The 18591-nt window shown below is 36.1% G+C and overlaps 2 protein-coding genes across 4 annotated transcripts; one reads left to right on the top strand and one right to left on the bottom strand.

Annotated features, from left to right (window-relative positions):
* Positions 1 to 84: 84 nt before the first annotated feature.
* LOC137834135 (uncharacterized) lies at positions 85 to 3093 on the top strand. The gene has a single exon (XM_068642199.1). It carries the CDS (start codon positions 85 to 87, stop codon positions 3091 to 3093), a length of 3009 nt encoding a protein of 1002 aa, XP_068498300.1.
* On the bottom strand, positions 2693 to 10314 carry LOC137835311 (uncharacterized). Of its 3 annotated transcripts, XM_068643762.1 has the most exons (8): positions 9884 to 10314; positions 6135 to 6405; positions 5845 to 6051; positions 5505 to 5762; positions 4767 to 5420; positions 4447 to 4682; positions 4203 to 4370; positions 2693 to 4124 (listed from the first exon to the last, which is right to left on the bottom strand). In XM_068643762.1, the coding sequence occupies exons 2-5, from the start codon at positions 6399 to 6401 to the stop codon at positions 4803 to 4805; spliced, it is 1350 nt and encodes a 449-aa protein (XP_068499863.1). In that variant the 5' UTR covers positions 6402 to 6405; positions 9884 to 10314; the 3' UTR covers positions 2693 to 4124; positions 4203 to 4370; positions 4447 to 4682; positions 4767 to 4802. The 3 variants fall into 3 exon arrangements, with proteins under 3 accessions (XP_068499863.1, XP_068499861.1, XP_068499864.1); XM_068643760.1 differs by having other exon boundaries at positions 2693 to 4370; XM_068643763.1 differs by lacking the exon at positions 9884 to 10314 and having other exon boundaries at positions 2693 to 4370; positions 6135 to 6869.
* Between the last annotated feature and the right edge of the window lie 8277 nt (positions 10315 to 18591).

Genomic DNA, 18591 nt, shown 5'->3' with positions numbered 1-18591 from the left:
TTCGAGTATTCTTGGTCCTTGTTGTAAGAACATTTTGGCGCCCACCGTGGGGCCGAGGGTTAATTGAGAAGGGTTAAAGACAAGATGAGTCAAGGAGGAGAACAAGGTGGAGACCGGGAAGATAGTGCTAACATGCCAATGGCAATGTTGGTCCAATTACAAAAAGAATTCGAGACATTAAAGAAGAATAATGAAGAAGAATTGAGTATGTTGAGAGCCGAAAATGCATGCATGAGGAGAAAGTTACAAGAGGAAACGGTTTTGAATTCATCTTTCGAAACTGTTCAGCCTAGGATACAAGTGAATGAGAGGTTGTATCACAACGAAAGTTCCCAAACCAGAAGAAGATGGCTTGAAAACTCTGGGGTTTGTGCAGGGACATCCTCTAGAAAACATCCGTTTTATGATGTTATAATCGATACTCCGTTGCCTGACAATTGGAAGAACTTGACCATTGACAAATACGACGGGAGTACGGATCCTGATGAGCATATTGCAATATATACTACTCAAATCAGCTTGTATACATGGAATGATGCTGTTATGTGCAGAGTATTTCCTACAACTCTGAAAGGGGCAGCATTGAGTTGGTTTACGCGCCTCCCACCTTTGAGTATAGATTGCTTTGATACGTTGATAGAAAAGTTCGGCGCTCAATTTGCAACTAGTCGTCCTCATCATTTAACGTCAATCGCCTTAGTGAACATAAGACAAGAAAAAGGAGAATCCTTAAGAGTGTTCATGGAACGTTTTGGAAAGGTTGCTTTGGGAATCCGAAATCTTAGCCCAGAAGTCACTATGCATCATATGATCACGACATTAAAACCGGGACCGTTTTCCGATAGTCTCTGCAAGAAACCTGCAATCAATTTGGATGAACTAAGACAACGAGCGTCAAAATTTATGCAAATGGAAGAATTAAGGGAGTTTCGAAACCAAGTAAGGGTTGATGGCGGTGAAAAGAAGATGATAGAAAGAGAACACCCACCTGCTGCAAGAAGAGCCCGAGAAGAATTCAGAAGCCGAAAATTCCAACAATACACACCTTTGAATGCAAACAGAGCTAGAGTTTTACAAGAAGCTATGGCAACAGAAATAATACCACCACTACGAAAAGCACGAACACCAGAAAGAGCAGATCATACCAAGCATTGCGAGTATCATAAAAATCATGGCCATCATACAGAAGAATGCATCGGGTTGAAGGATAGAATAGAAGAATTAATTCAAGCTGGACAGTTGAAACGCTTCGTCCAAGGAGGAAATCTGAGAATAAGGTTAAGTCCTGAGAGAGGATCGAGAGGGGGAGAAATGGGCCAGAGAAGAGTTGAAAGATTTGAAAGAAGAGATGAAAAAAGAGTTGAAAAAAGAAGTGATAGAAGAGATGGAAGGCTAGAAAGAAGAAGTGATAGGGATCATCAAAACACTCAGTCAGTAAGGCGGAGTAGGGAACGAAGTCTGGGTAGGCCGGTCAGAGGATTTATAAATACAATTTCAGGAGGTTTTTCAGGAAAGGAATCCTCATCAGCAAGAAAACAACATTGGAGAAGCATCAGAACAATTAATCATATTTTCAAAAGAAGAACCTTGCCACCAATGCTTTTCACAGATGAAGATGTTCAAGAGATTGATCCCGATCACGATGACCCTATGGTGATAACGGTAGAAATAGCCGAATATGCTGTTATGAAAACCTTAGTTGATCAGGGGAGCTTAGTTGATATCTTGTTTTGGGATACTTTCAAAAGATTACATTTAAGAGAAGAAGATATAGTACCTTTCCGAGAGCAGATCATTGGCTTTTCGGGAGAGAGAGTTAACACTAAGGGGTACATTGATTTGATGACCACGTTTGGAAGAGGCAATAAAACTAAAAAAATCAAAATCAGATATTTGGTGGTGGATGCTACTACATCATATAATGTGTTATTAGGACGATCCTCTTTGAATAAACTGGGAGCAATAGTTTCAACACCGCATTTGGCTATGAAGTTCCCAACAGAAAAAGGTGAGATAACAACGGTTTATGTCAATCAAAAGGATGCTCGGGAATGTTATGCAGCAGGCTTAAAGATGAATTTAAGAGCAAACCATGATACTGAAAGAATGGTGGCAATGGCCGACTTGGACCCAAGAATAAATGACGAAAGAATAGAGCCAAAAGAAGAGACCACAGCTGTGGTATTGGGTCAAGACGAGAAGCAATGCACTTATGTAAGTGGAAGTTTGCCCAAAGAGTTGTTAAGTAAATTCATCACAGTGTTACGTAACAACAAGGATTTGTTTGCTTGGAAACCATCTGATATACCTGGGATTGATCCGAAAGTAGTTTGTCATAAATTGTCTGTATGTCAAGAAGCAAGACCGGTCTCTCAAAAAAGAAGAAAGTTAGGAGAAGAAAGACGAAAAGCGGCAATAGAAGAAACCGAGAAGTTAATGCAAGCTGGTTTCATAAAAGAGGCTCAATACACAACATGGTTATCCAATGTAGTGCTTGTCAAAAAACCAAATGGAAAGTGGAGAATGTGCACAGACTATACAGACTTAAACAAAGCTTGCCCGAAAGATACATACCCACTACCCAACATAGACCGGTTAGTGGATGGGGCGTCTGGACAAGAGATGATGAGCTTTCTTGATGCCTATTCAGGGTATAATCAAATACAAATGTATGAGCCAGATGTTCCAAAAACGGCTTTCACCACAGACACTGCGAATTATTGTTATAAAGTCATGCCTTTTGGTTTGAAGAATGCTGGAGCAACATATCAAAGGTTGATGGACAAGGTGTTTAAGGATCAGATTGGAAAAAATATGGAGGTGTATGTTGATGATATGGTTGTGAAATCAGGGGAGATAGAGAAACACTTGGAAGACCTTGAGGAGGTGTTTGCACAGATAAGAAAATACGAAATTCGGCTTAATCCAGAAAAATGTGTTTTTGGGGTAAGAGGTGGAAAATTTCTAGGTTTCATGTTGACAAACAGAGGCATTGAAGCAAACCCCACTAGTGCAGATAAGTTAAACAAATGCGGCTATTTTAAATTTACAAATGCGGTCATAGAACCGCATTTGATCAACACGCATTTGTAAATCTGGAATTTACAAATGCGGTCCTATGACCGCATTCATAAATCACATTTACAAATGCGGTCATTTTAGGTAACCGCATTTGTATATTATTCTGAATTAGGGAGTGGGTTTGGGGTTTAGGATTTATGAATGCGGTCTTGGTAAAAACCGCATTCATAAATCACTATTTACAAATGCGGTCATTTACTAAGACCGCATTTGTAAATGCGAATTCACTATTTACAAATGCGGTCTTGGTAAATGACCGCATTTGTAAATAGTGTTTTTTTTTTTTGGTACATCCTGTTTTGTGCAGAAACCATATATTTAAATAACCTGCATAATGATTAAACCCAGCCAGACAAATACAAAAATGTAGTAACCAATTGAAATCATCAAAATGTACATTTACAAGTGATCAAATTACATATAATAAAACCACTAATGTTGTTTACGTATGCTAGAGTTATAAAAATTAATGAAGTATGTGGACCAAGAATCTCTAACATATGAAATGCCTTCCTCACTCATTGGTGTTTCTTCTGTGAATAACTGCATTGCAAAGTTGACATAAATTAGTTTCTAGATATATATATGTTCAAGAATTATAAAAATGATTTAACATATACCTCCTTCCAACCAGTTTTAACACCTAGTCTTATAATGGTAATCATCCATTGCATAATGTAATAGCCACACTCATAGCTTCCTGGTTGTTTATTACACTATATAATTCAATAAAAAGTAATATGTTAGTATATTGATAAACAATGATAATAGAGAAAGAAAAAAATTACAAACCTTTACTCTTATGTAGTTCAAATTATTTGAACTGGATCGACCTTTTAGGATGTTATATCCACGCCATGAACTGGTTAATACAAAAAACCTCGTTAGTAGATGGTTAATTAGTAACATATACAAAGTTAAGTTTATACTATACTTACGTATCAATGATATCCTTAAATTTTGTGGGCATCTTCTTGTGTAGGGAACAGAACCACACAGCAGTCTTATCAACCATTGATAAGACAAGTAACTGCCAATGATGCCTATATGATCATTGAAAAGAGTTAGTAAATATTTAAAACATGAAATAATAATAATTGATGACATATAATTAAACTTACTCATTAATGTAAGGGCATAAATAAATTTGTTTTCCCTCTTTTTCCAGGATGTTAGTGATGTATGCTTGAGTCTCAGTTGAGTTTGGTCCAACGGGATTAGTATATGCAGGATCTACGAATCCATACATATTTTCCTTCCCCTCAGTGATACAGACTCTATGCAAAAACCTACAAGTTTTTAGTTAAAGCATAATCAATAATAATTTAACATAAAGTAAATTGAATAATAGGTAAAGATACTTACATCATAAAAAATTGAATTATACTTATATTGAGCTCCTGGTTCCCAGATATAAATTCTGATAAATCTGTGTTGTAAATCATCAGTGGCAGTTCAGTGTTGATTTGAAAAAATGTATTATCCCACGGAACTGGAAAAGGATCATTGCCAATCTGACTAGCAATGAGACGTAGGGAAGCCATAGGATCGTCAACTGGAACCTCACGCTTCTTTTTCGGAGTTGGTGGCTGAAAAGGTTCCTACAAGATAAACAACATTTGTATTAAATTATATGTAATATATAAATATAAATAAAAAATAATATAATGAAACGAAATTATTACATGAGGTTCGGGCATAGATCGAATGAGCTCTCTGGGTCAGGCAACGAATGTCTGAAATGCATCGGCCACAGTGGTTACCTCATCTGAAGGTAGTGGAACACGAGCATCAGGAAATCGTACTTTTTCAACAGTTACCTTCGCCACATCAGGGGAGAGAGGAACGTTATGTAAGGTGGTGGCGTTTTTATAGACTTTTCCAAGTGCCACCACCCGAGGAAGTTTGCCGCCCACTACCAGTAGCTCACAATCCTCTGTCTGCCCATTGATATCATCCCCTGATGTTGGAGGAGCCGCACAACTCCCCTTTGTGCTCTTGGGAGTGGGACTAACAAGGGGTTCAATCGGCTCAGCACAAACTTGTTGCGATAGAAACTCTTGTCGCATTCGATCATTCTCCTTTTTCATCTCCAGCCACATCAAATCAGTCTCCTTTCTCATCTCCTCCATTATTTCTTCACGTAACTTAGTCTTCATTTGAGTTTCCTTCTTGGAGGAGGAGGATGGCTGTCGTTCTGAAACTCCAAAATAAAGTTTAATTCCGACCCCTTGTCCAGCGGCACGAACACGACCAGAGTGTTCAGGTCGTCCAATTGCTTCAACCAGGATATCGTGACGACCTTCAGCAACAAATGTACCGTCGGATTCCAAGGAATCCTGCAAGAGTACACAAAAATCATATTTTCAATCATTAATATAATTAATGCTTTAAAAAAATTGAAAATAACAAAAATAACTTACAATTTTTTCGATTATAACCCCGGATTGCTCGGAACTTGGTGCACCGGACTTTTTAATTCGGGCCCTCTTCCATTTTTCATGGCGAAAAGGTGGTGGAGGAGAAGTGACCCCTGTTTCCACATTCTCAGAATACGTCCCCTGTTGAGATTTCTCCTTTTCCACCATCAGTGTTTGCTCAAGTTTTCTATACCCCGAACGAGACATAACGTGCGGGGTAAGATTCTTCAAAGCTATCTCTTGAGCTTTCTTCCGACGATCCTGTCATAATTGAAATAAACAAACTGAAGTAAATAAGATAAACTTATTAATGTTATATAAACAAAAAAGTTACTTCACTTACCATCCAAGCCTCATTTTCACGGCTTTCTCTAAAAAGACGCCATGTCTCTTCATCAATATGTTGGTACTTTAAACATGGATTTTCGTCTTTAAGGTCGCCAAAAATGTATCTCGATGTCAGTCTTGACTTAAAGGTACGAAATTTAAGTGCGATATTGGATAATATCTTTGATCGAAGCGGTTCCACATCAGGAATGTCAAAGTTTGCCTGCAAAATAACATCATGAAATTAAAATTAATTAATCAATATTAAAAAGCATTATATGATAACAATAATAATGTAAAGCTTACCAGAACATCCTCCCATAGCATGTTCCGATCAACCTCTGAAACCTCATCCCATGAATTAATCAAAATGGAGAGCCTCTCACGAGAAACAACTCCAAGATAGCTCATAAACTCATCTGCCTTAGGACCAAAAGCCACTCCAGTGTTGACGTCAATGTCAACATGTGTCTTCTCACCAGCAGCACGTCTCAATGCAAGACGCTTCAATCTAGTAGGTCCTCTACTACCTCGCCCAGATCGAGGTCTGACTGGAGTCTGGTCGTCATCCATGTCTCTGTTAAAAAAATTAGGTAACAAACATTAGTTAATGTGCATCGAATTAAAATCATATAAAAATAATACATAAAATTATAAATGTTTATTTACATGTTGCATGTGGGTTGAATGTTTATATGTAAATTCCTTCACTGTGGTCTTTACGGGTTGCATGTACATCATCAAGTACATCGTCATCTTTATTAGTTATCATTGGTGTGAATGAACGAGTTTCGCCATATTCAATATCATCTATGGCTTCCCCTTGTTTTTTCCCGTGTAAAACGACATACCAATGTTCTGACGTAGGATCTTTCACATAGAAAACCTGAGATGCTTGTTGAACCATTATAAATGGCTCATCTCGATACCCTATCTTTCGAAAGTCCACTAGTGTGAATCCTGATTCATCAATTTTAACCCCACTTTTATTATCAACCCATTTACACTTGAAAACTGGAACGGAAAACTTAGTGTAGTCAATCTCCCATATCTCTTCTATAAACCCATAGTATGTCATTGATCCAAGTACTGGATTTGTATCTTTCGAAGTCGAAAACTGCATTGACTCGGCTTCAAGAGTAACACCAGAATTTTGAACTGTACTCTTTTCATCCAGGGACTTCGTGTAAAATATACAATTATTCACTTCGTACGCTGTACATGAAATGACATCAAACTTCAATCCAGCAGCCAACCAAGTCAAGGTCTCTGATGCCGTTGAATCCTTGAACACTTCATCTTTAAACCAAGGCATGAAAGTTCTATTATGTTCCATCAAGACCCATTTCTCTGCTTGTCTTGGGTTATTTGCCTTCACAATGGCTTTATGAGCTTCTATGTAAGGTACAACTTCATCTGTGTTATTCAATATGTACAAATGTGCTTGCAAGACTTCTGATCGAGATTTGCTTACAATATTCACACCACGTAAACATTTACTTGTAGAACGCCTGTGGTGCCATGAATTAGCTGGAACACCTATTGGATTTGCTTTTGTCATGTACTCTGAACAAAATTCAATACTTTCTTCAGCTATGTACCTTTCAATCATTGAAGCCTCTGGACGATAATGATTTTTCACATAACCTTTCAAAATTTTCATATACCGCTCAACAGGATACATCCATCTTAAGTACACTGGTCCACACAATCTAACCTCTCTTACCAGATGCACCACTAGATGAACCATGATGTCAAAAAAAGATGGAGGAAAAAACATTTCCAATTCACACAAGATAACAACAATTTCATTTTGAAGTTCATCTAGTTTTGAGGGATCAATGACTTTACAACAGATGGAAGAGAAGAATGAGCACAAACGGGTTATGGTGTGTCTAACATTTTTTGGTAAGATCCCACGGATAGCTACCGGCAACAATTGTTGTATCAAGATGTGACAATCATGAGACTTCAACCCAATTAACTTCAAATCTTGCATTGACACTAGACTCTTCACATTTGAGGAATGTCCTTGTGGCACTTTCACACCCTTTAGACATTGACAAAAACTAATTTTTTCATCTTTTGACATTGTGTAACAGGCTGGGGGCAAATATGTACGCTTACCCATTTGTATGGGTGCCAACTCGCCGCGTATGTTCATCTCAATCAAATCTAAACGAGCATTTAGACCATCCTTCGTCTTCCCGTTAATGTTAAGAAGTGTACCAATTAAGCTATCACACACATTCTTCTCAACATGCATTACATCTATACAATGTCTGACTTCTAACCTCGACCAGTACGGAAGATCAAAGAAGATTGATTTCTTCTTCCAAATATTTGTCACAGATGACTTTTTTTTGGACTTGCCGAAGGTGTGGTCTATGTTATTTACCTTTTCGTAAACCTCAACACCGGTTAATGGAGTTGGTGGACCACTACCCTCTTGGTGTCCATTAAAGGCTTTTTTCAACCTCCGGTAAGGATGATGACTTCTAAGAAACCTCCGATGCCGAAGATATACTGTTTTCCTTCCATGTTTCAATTGTTGAGAAGCAGTGTCTTCTTCGCATATTGGACACGCTTTCCTCTCATCTGCATGCCATCTAAGATTCTTAGCATCGTCTGGGTTTGCAAACAAACGCTTCATCCTTGGAATGATGGGAAGATACCACATAACCTTCATTGGGGGTCCATGCTTTTCCATGTCATCAATAGAATCATCATCTTTTTGTTTCAACTTATAACGTGATAACCCACACCTCGGACAACTTTTCAACAATTCAAAATCTTTCCGGTATAATATACAATCATTAGGACATGCATGTATCTTTTTGTACTCCATACCCATTGGACAAAGAATCTTTTTTGCCTCGTAATTACGATTAGGTAGACTATTTCCCTCTGGAAGCATATCCTTCAACAGCTGGAGCAATTCCGTGAAGCTTTTATCAGTCCATCCGTTTCTTGCCTTCAAATTCATCAATCTTAACACCGCCGACAACCGTGTGAAGTTAGTTGATCCAGGATACAAAGGAGTCTCTGCATCTTTTGACATACTTTCATATCCATGCGCTTTTGCAAAACACTCAGCTCCCACATCACGAATCATGTCCTCCAATCGATCATCATCTCCATCATCGTGTACTGCTTCATCCATTGTAGAACCCACATATTCTTCAGTTACGGAAACACGTGGTAAATTTAATAATTCACCATGCCATGTCCAAGTTGTATAAGATCGAAGAAACCCATCACATAGCAGGTGTTCCCTCATGATATTCACATCCAGTATCCTTCCATTCAAACAGTTAACGCACGGACACCTGATCTTTGCTCCATCATGACCACTAATAATCGCGTTACGCTGCGCAAATTGTATAAATTCCTCTACTCCCCTTTCGTACTCATCACTTATACGAACAGCATTAATCCAACTTCGATCCATTATATATTCTGGAATATAGTTAGGATTTTCTAATAATTAGTATTCTCTTCAATCTCACACATTTGCCGAGGGTCGAACACCCCCGGACTCAATCCAAACACGATATTTCTATTCTAAAAGTAACAATAACTAACATAACATAAAACTTTTATTAAAATGTAATTAACAACTAACTAAATATTTCACTTCTAAAATTAAAATTCTAGAACAAAGTTTAATACACTATAGAATTATAATTCCATAAAGATTAATATCATATTCATTTTTATTTAAGTAAAAGTAGTTTAAAGTGACAATTATAAAAAATAAATGATGCCAGGGAAAAAAAGAAAGATATGCAAAGAGAAAGTGCAAAAAATAAAAATAATTACAAAAATAGAATTTATATATAATATAAATTTAAGAAAATAGAAATTATATAATACAAAAATTCAAAATACACACAAATATATAAATTATTAGTTATTAGTTATATACATTCCAAGTTATATTAGTTATGAATTAAATATATATTATAATACAGAAAAATAAAAATTCAAAATATTAAATATGAATTCAAAATTTTAAATATAAATTCAAAATATTAAATAAATACAACACCAACCTTTAGGTTGATGGTGATCGGAGACGAAGACGAAGGCGTAGGCGAAGGCGGTGGCGGAAGCAGTGGCGGTGACGGAAGCAGTGGCGGTGGCGGAGCAGAAAAAACCAGAGAACCAATAGAACAGTAACCACCTATATGCAGAAAACGAGTAAGGAAATGAAATGACAATGCCAAGGAAGTGAATAATGACAATGACAAAAACGAAAACGAAAACAAACGTTGAAGCAGAGAGAGCTGAAACTTACAATGCAAAGCGGAGAGAGCTGAGAACGTTGAAACGAAGAGCGGAGAAGACGAAAGTGAAAGTGAAAACCAGTGGCGCGCTTCTATTTTTAGGGTAAAATTGATTTACAAATGCGGTTCTAGGGTAAGACCGCATTTGTAAATCAATTAAAATGAATTACAACTGCGGTCATAGTAAAGACCGCATTTGTAATTCATTCTGAATTGAATTACAAATGCGGTCTTTAGTATGACCGCAGTTGTAATTCATTTTAATTGATTTACAAATGCGGTCTTACCCTAGAACCGCATTTGTAAATCAATTTAATTACAAAAATGCCACCGCGTTTTTTACAAATGCGTTTAAACGCAAAGCCGCACTAAATAAATAGTCGTTGTTTTCAAATTTTGTACTAGTGCCTGACAAGTGCGAAGCAATAATGAAGATGGGAAGCCCAAAGAATTTGAAGGAGGTACAAAGACTAGTGGGAAAACTCAACTCATTATCAAGATTTCTACCAATTCTTGCCGAAAAAACCAAACCAATAGTAAACTTGCTAAAAAAATCTGAAACCTTTGAGTGGGATGAGCGGTGTGAGCAAGCCTTTTCTCAAATCAAAACTATAGTGGCCGAACCACCAATCTTGGTTAAACCAGTGTCAACCCAACCCATCATAGTCTACCTAGCCACCTCAGCTGAAGCCATAGGAGCAGCCTTGATACAAGAAACCCCAGAGCAAAAACCAATATATTTTGTGAGTAGATCCTTACAGAGTGCCGAAACTAGATATCCCAAAATTGAAAAAGTAGCCTTAACCCTGGTGTATGCTGCGAGACGTCTTCGGCCATATTTTCAGAATCATCAGATAATTGTGAGAACAGATTATCCAATATCCAAAATTTTGAGAAAACCAGAACTTGCAGGTAGGATGGTGACGTGGTCGATGGAGCTATCAGAATATGGAATCAAGTACGAGCCAAGAGGACCTATCAAAGCCCAATCCCTTGCGGATTTCATTATTCAAATGCCGACAGCAACACAGCAGGAGCAATGGACATTGTATGTAGATGGAGCATCAAGCAAAAGAGGCAGCGGAGCAGGAATAGTGCTTGAAGGACCAGATAACTTCCAGGTGGAGATGGCACTAAGATTTGAGTTCAGAACATCCAACAACCAAGCCGAATATGAAGCTCTTGTTGCAGGGTTACTATTAGCCAGAGACATGGGAGTTGAAAATGTCATTTGCAAAAGTGACTCTCAACTTTCGGTGGGACAGGTGCAGGGACAGTATCAGGTAAAAGATCCATTACTGATGAAATATTGTCATAAAGTGTTAAATATTATGCAATGTTTTAATAAGGCCGAAATGAAATATATCCCAAGAGAACTAAACATGAAAGCAGACTCATTATCCAAGCTAGCAAGCCAACAACAACAGCTTGTTGAAGAGCCTTCTCGAAACCCAGCTTATGTTGTTCAAAAATAAAGCTTTCGGCTTCAAAAACATTAGTCCTCAGCTGATGTATCTCCTCATCCATAGCTTTGATGGTGTTTTTGTCGGAATCATTCGCAGAAGATAATGCCGATACCTTTTCGTTCAAGCCTTGATTTTCTTTACACAATCGAACATTCTCTTCGACAGATTTCAAGTTTTCGTTCTCCAAATCAGAAATTTTCTTCCCAAGACCTTCTATTTCAACTTCTCGTTCCTTTTTCTGCTTTTTAATATCTTCTAACTGCACCGATAAAGAGCTCATTTTTTCTTTATACTCAACAAAGTCATTCTTCAATTTGTCAAACTCAGATAACGCCACACAGTTTCCATTCTTCTCCTTCAGCATCTTTCCAATCAAAAGATTTCTGCTTGATAATTCAATAACAGAATCTGCCAAAGAAGCAGCATCCATAGTCTTCAGCATGTTATAAGACGATTCAGCAAAAGATGTCTGAACAAACTTCGCATATTTCGTTGTAGCACTAAATATCATTTCCGAGAGAGGTTCAGAAGAAACATTTTCACTCTGACGACGCCGCCGAGAGGACGAATGCGACCTTTTGCTATTCCTATCACGCTTTTTTGATTTCTTTGAAGGACCGGCAGCCTCAACATTACTTACTGGTTCAACCACTTCCACATTCACAATGGGTTCCACAGCTTCTTCCACCACAGGGTTCACCACATTTTCACGACGGGGAGTTACATCACCCACCTTGTTCAACAATTTCGAAAAATATGAGTGAGCTTTCGGATTAGTGCTCGCCATCAAAGCTGAAAATCAATAAAACATTTAGCAAAGTTAAATATTTTATCCTATAAAGAGCAAAAATGTGGAACAACCACGTACCAATCAGATCTTCTCGAGGATTTGGTGAAGTATACAGTTGTAGCAAGGCGCGAGTGGGAACCTGGTACGAGAGCCGACTAAAAACTTCGATAACATGACGATCGGCCACACCCATTGAATGAAATGAAATAGAGTTAAACTTCACAGGATCTTTTGTCCAGTACAGAGGAAACCTTGGCGAATCTCCATCAAAAAAATACTCTCTTCCTACAGGCTCTATTAGAATCTTAAAAAAACTCCCCTTAAAATCTTTGTATGACGATGTAAAAGGTTTAAGGAAACAAACACTGGATTTACTAATAACGGATAACCATCCTGGCCGCTTCCCAGGCCGAGAACTATAATAATACAAGAAGGAAGCAGGACTAGGAGAAAGCGATAACAATTTACACAAAATGCTAAATGCTTGCATCGCAGCCCAACCATTCGGATGAAGCTGAGTAGGTGCGACATTAAGGAATTTAAGGACACCTATTTGAAAGTTGTTCAAAGGCAACCGAATATGAAGATCTCTAAAAAAGCAAGCATAAAAATAAAAAAACTCATAACTATCACCCTCTCGACCATGACAAACATTGTCGGCATCTCCAACACGCCGAAAAGAAATAATATCATTTTCAATGTCAGAATAATAAATTTGAGAATGGGAAAGGAAACTACGAAGTTCGATAGCAGAACGATATTTGAACAAATACTCTCGGACTTTAGGATTAACCCATTTGTAACCTGGACGAAGATTTCTCTGAGGCAATACAATGCCGAATTCTTAAGGAGCATCAACAGCCGGTGCTCCATTTGAATCATTCATACAAGAAGGGGTAGCAGATGAAGACTTCGAGTCTTGACGATCCTCTTCTCGCACCACTCGCCCAGTTGATTCACCACCCGCGCTTGAAAAATCATCAGAAGCAGAAAAACTTGAAAGAGACATTACCTTTGCACGAACTGGTTACAGATTGGAAGAAAGCTGCTTTTCTCAATACACAACGAAACACATTCGTAAAAATTTAGAAGAAGACCCTATTTATAACCCAAAGTTACACCCTAGAATTTGAAACATTGCAAGCAATCTTAAACCGTTCAAAAAGGTATAATCTAACGGTTGCAACAAGAAGTTCACGTCAAATCAACTTAACTCAGCAAGTTAAGGCACAAAAACCGAGGCATTCAATATCAAATCAAATCAAATGTCAAATATACTATAATTTATTAAGACATGAATATTTTACAAGACCTTAAAATATTTCTGTCTTGGGGGGCTAGTGTACTGATAGGGTAAAACCGAGAGATTCATGCCGAGAACTACATAGTATAACAATTAAGATGATTAAGTTAAAACCGAGAGGTTTTGACCGAAAGCAATGAAGACAAAAGAATAAAACAAAAATATAAAAGTTGTAAAAGCCCAATTAGATAAAAACTTGCAAGAGGGGTGCACAAATAATAAAAAAGGTGCAGAAAGAAGGCCCAAGAGTAAAGGGAAAGCCCATTAAAGAAACTCTATAAATAGGAGTTCAGAGATAGAAAGAGGTAAGAGTGATTTTATCTGATGAATATTAAACCTTTTCTGACTTTGGCATCGGAGCGACTTGCAGGTACCCCCCACCTGTCGTGAGGAGAAGCCGAGAGCACCAGCCTAGAAGAGTAGCCGAGAGCACCAGCCTAGAAGAGAAGCCGAGAGTACCTGCCTAGAAGAGAAGCCGATAACACCAGCTTAGAGGAGAAGCCGAGAGTGTCAGCCGAGAGCATTAACCGAGAGTACCAGCCAAGAGAAGAAGTCAAGAGTTCCCACCAAGGAAAGAAATTAAGTCTTGTTAACCTTTTTCGAGTATTCTTGGTCCTTGTTGTAAGAACACAAGCATATATATAAAAGTTCCTAAGTTTACTATATTTAGGTTAAAAATGTTATATTCTCTTTTATATCAGTTTATTTATTAATTATTAATGTTCAATGTTTTTTTTATGTTTTTTTATGTTTTTTTAAATTCAACAACTTTGATCTTTTGAAATGATTTATAAAATATGTAACATTTATCCGAAAAAAATTTATATAAAAGATTAGAACATTCTTTTCAACCCAAAATATTAAGATAATTAATTTAAATCTTCTTTAATATATATTATTCAATTTTTTATATTTATTTAATATTAAATTAACATAGCTTATTATTATATAATAACGAGTGACTTTTTATGATTGACTTAAATTAGTATGATATGTTATTTTATGTATGCATAGAAAGTTTTTGACTAATTTTGACATAAAAGTATACAATTTCAAATTTAGTTGTTGATAACTTCTTTAAAAATTGATTTCTTATATATTATTTTCATTTGACATTTTAATTTTCTTGTAATTTGACTTGGAAATTGTATTATCTGGAAGGATAGAGAAAAATAGTTTTAGAATGGAATTGGTATAATTAAAATGACACCTAAATATTTTATTATTAAAGTTAAAAAAATCATCATCCCTATAAAACATCTTTTTTCCTTTTTTGTACCTTCTCTCTAAGATTGTGACCTCCTCGCTCATCAGCTTGACGATCCAAGGCCGTCATTGGACTCTTGGCAGTGAACTCTACAAGATTGCCCAATCAGAATCTTTAATAGAGCAAGTTCATTTTTGCTCTTCTATTTTAGTCAAATTTTGAACTTCTTAAGTTTGTCTCTGCATAGGTTTTGCATGTGAACCTTTAAGCTTCAGGGTTAGTCTTTGTTAGCTCGGGATCCTAATGATAGAGTTAGATATTTGATAAGGACCATATGGTGCAGGTTAAGCTACCCTTGATTTTTTGGTAAGTTTGGATTCTAGTGAGCATTTGCTCATGTTCAGGTAAGGGAAGCTAGTCTTGTTATTTTCTAAAGAATCCTAGGCTAGAAGATTTGGATATGAGGTGACGTGGTCACCAGTTTCAATTTTTTCTTGCAAGATTGTATCTTTTAAGAGTAAAGTATTATACCGACTAAAATGGTTGATTTTGAATATTATATATTGTTTTAAGGTGAATAAGTTATTGAAAGTGTTTGTAATTGAAAATTAAAAGTGTTTGTAATTGAAAATTGAAAGTGTTTGAATGGTAATATCAATGAGTTGAATCATAATTGAATAGTTTGTTGAAGTGATTAAGATGTGATGTTTGATGAGGATTGATTGTTTGATTTGAGATGATGTTTGATTTAGAGAGCTTATACGAGTAAGAACCGTCATTTTAATGTGTAGATTATTAAAATTATGAGTGGAATACAATTTGGGTTTAACAATGTAACACGAGCAATATGACAGGTTTATGCAGATTTCTCTGCATATCTTGCTCAGGCGAGCTAAATCTCACTCAAGTGAAAAAAATTTCTTTTGGGTGAGACTCATTCTCGCTCAAGCGAGCAAATTCTCGCTCAAGCTAGACTCACTGTAAGAAAAAAAAAACTTAAAATTTTTATTTTTGCTTTTGAAAGTCTAGTTTATTATTGCATATTGCTTTTAAGTGAAAATTCTAAATCTTATTTAGAAATACGATTAAAGGGACTTAGTTATGTGTTTCAATGAATTTTGAGATATATTTGGATTGTTTGGAAAAATTTAAAATATGATGTGATTGAATGGTGCATTGATGTGTTACATATGAGATATGGAATGATGTGAAAGTTTGATCAAGACATAATATTTTTCGGAAAGGAAATACCGTGTTGAGATTGTTGTTAGGGTGTATTGATTTGTCAGGCCCATAATGAGACATCCTGACTCTACTGATATAATGGAATCACATAGACGAAGTTATTCAGTTGGTGAAAGTCGATGGAGATTCATATGACTTTGTCTGCGGTTTGAAACATATATATAGTCTTTCAGGTCATATGAATTTACCCTGTCATACTAGATGATGAGATATTGAGATGTTTATGTGCATGATTGTGTAGATTCACAACGAGTAGTATGATAGGTGCAAGTCTTGAGATTATAATTTCAATACAGAAGTCTTTCAGAAGTAGAGTCAAGTGTCTATGTGTTGTGAATCAGTAGAAGTCTGACATGAGAAAGATGAATTGTGAAATTTTGATAGACACTTGATGGTTATGTGGAAATGCATGAGAATTTATGGATTTATGTGAATATTTAAAATTATATTTATATTAGAAGTTTTTAAAAATAACTAGCTTACTCTTTACTTTATTTTATGGTTGTTTTCTTTAATATGTGATGATCGTGTATTTACACGAGATCATATAATGTTAACAGTGATAGAACTATTCAGTGAAAAGATAGAGGATGAAAATGTTTACTTTAATTTAAATATTTTATTTAATTTTATATAAATATTTAAAATCCCTGTGAAGAAAGATATATAATTTGAAACATGGTATGATTTTAGTTATTAGATATAGGAAAATATAAGAATATTAAATTATCCATGAGTTGAAAAGATATATTAGTGTGTATGGCTTTTGAAGGGAATGCTTAATTATTTAAAATAATAATTATCATAATTGAAACATTTTTGTTTCTCTGTATTCTCATTCAAATACATTTTATTTTGCTTTAAGGAAAACGAAGAAGCAAATACATAAAAAAAAAATTAGGTCTTGTAAAAAAATAGGTATTTGAACAGCTTTATTTTTTAAGTGAGTTCATTTTACTCAATTTGAATTAATCAACTTATTAAAGTTTTTGTCATTTAGGGTCAGTCACATAAAAAAAATTAATACTTCTGTCAGATCATGTGGTTTTTTTTAAGGTTTTATTCGTTTCTCCTCACATAAATACACATTACATGAACATGAACAGGTCCATTTCATGTCAGTGGAAAGTGTTTTTTTACTACATTTTATCCAAAATCTCTGACAAATAACTTAAACGGACCATTAAATTAAATGTAAAACTGGTTGAATGATTGAAGATTCTATATAGACTGAATAGTTCTTTCATGGGAATTGATCTGATTGTTATATTAAAATAAGAAACGCGTTGACATGTAAAGTAATGGGATTGAGCAAGAATAGAAAAAACAGAAATATCTAACATCTCCCTAATATATATTTGTTTAAACCCTAATTCCAATGAAACAGAGAAATAAAAGTCGAGCGTAGTTGGTGGCCAACTGGCATCAGTTCTGCTGCGGAACGGCAGTGGTGGAGCAAAGTCACAAACAAGTGGCTTTTGTTATTTTTCTAACAAAAATGTTACTTTTCACTGAGTGCAATATACATAAAAAAAATATTTTTTTTACGTTGTACTTTAGTATAAATTTGTCAACATATGAATCCTTTTTAAACTTTTTGTCTTTATTAATTTAAAAACTATTTTTCAGTTTATTATTTTATAAATTAATTCAGATAAATCTTTAAATTTTAAAAACTGAATTAACAGTTGATTCTTTATATATACATATATATTTATATTATTTTTCTTTTTTTTTTAAAATATTTCACATTACACTCCACTAAATAGATTCTAGAAAATAATTAAGGGCGTAAAAGTAAGCTAACCTGATTATTTGGATTGAATTAAAAGTGAATCAGTTTAATTCACTTTTTAAGTAGCTTGACTATTTTGATATATTTTACTATTTTAACTTATTTTATATATTTATTATTGATCCGGTCAGTCATTGGTAGTCGATGACGTCAGCAGCAGATAACCACGTGGACCACTCGCACGGTGACACGTGGATCAGGTGGCAGAGAAATCGGGGAGGAGATCACCCGGTATGGTTATCGGTGGTCAGTAACCGAGTGACCACCGACAGATCAGTTCCAAGATAAACGGGTGACACGTGGATCAGGTGGCAGAGTAGTCATGGAGGAGATTCTCCGGTATGGAGATTGGTGGTCAGTAACCGAGTGGCCACCGACAGATCAGTTCCAAGATAAACACCCGGGGGAGAACGCGAGAAGCAATAGAGCACCGATCAGTCATCAGGTGCATGGTCATCGGGGTTTCGTGTTACACGCAGTTAAACTGGGACTGAGATTCCCAGCGAGAGCGTTACGCATGGACCTCGCATGATCATACCTCAGAGAAAGAAGAGCTCCTCGTCGGTATAGTCGTGCACGAGAGTGGCCTGAGGGAGTCAGTAAACCGGTCAGTGATTGGTTACTCTCTCAACCCATTACGTGCATGGCATCGTGAAGGGGAAATCGTG

This window comes from Phaseolus vulgaris, chromosome 5, assembly GCF_000499845.2.
Source record: "Phaseolus vulgaris cultivar G19833 chromosome 5, P. vulgaris v2.0, whole genome shotgun sequence".
Taxonomy (NCBI): domain Eukaryota; kingdom Viridiplantae; phylum Streptophyta; class Magnoliopsida; order Fabales; family Fabaceae; genus Phaseolus; species Phaseolus vulgaris.
This window is presented reverse-complemented; position numbering and strand designations above follow the sequence as displayed.

Bases quoted from the DNA above. Each gene is read 5' to 3' on its own strand.
- LOC137835311 (XM_068643760.1), bottom strand. From the start codon at position 6,401: ATGGATGACGACCAGACTCCAGTCAGACCTCGATCTGGGCGAGGTAGT. The intron at 5,763-5,844 runs GTAAGTGAAGTA...CAATTATGACAG, and splicing joins GTGAAAATGAGGCTTGGATG to GATCGTCGGAAGAAAGCTCA. The intron at 5,421-5,504 runs GTAAGTTATTTT...GTACTCTTGCAG, and splicing joins GGGTTATAATCGAAAAAATT to GATTCCTTGGAATCCGACGG.
- LOC137834135 (XM_068642199.1), top strand. From the start codon at position 85: ATGAGTCAAGGAGGAGAACAAGGTGGAGACCGGGAAGATAGTGCTAAC.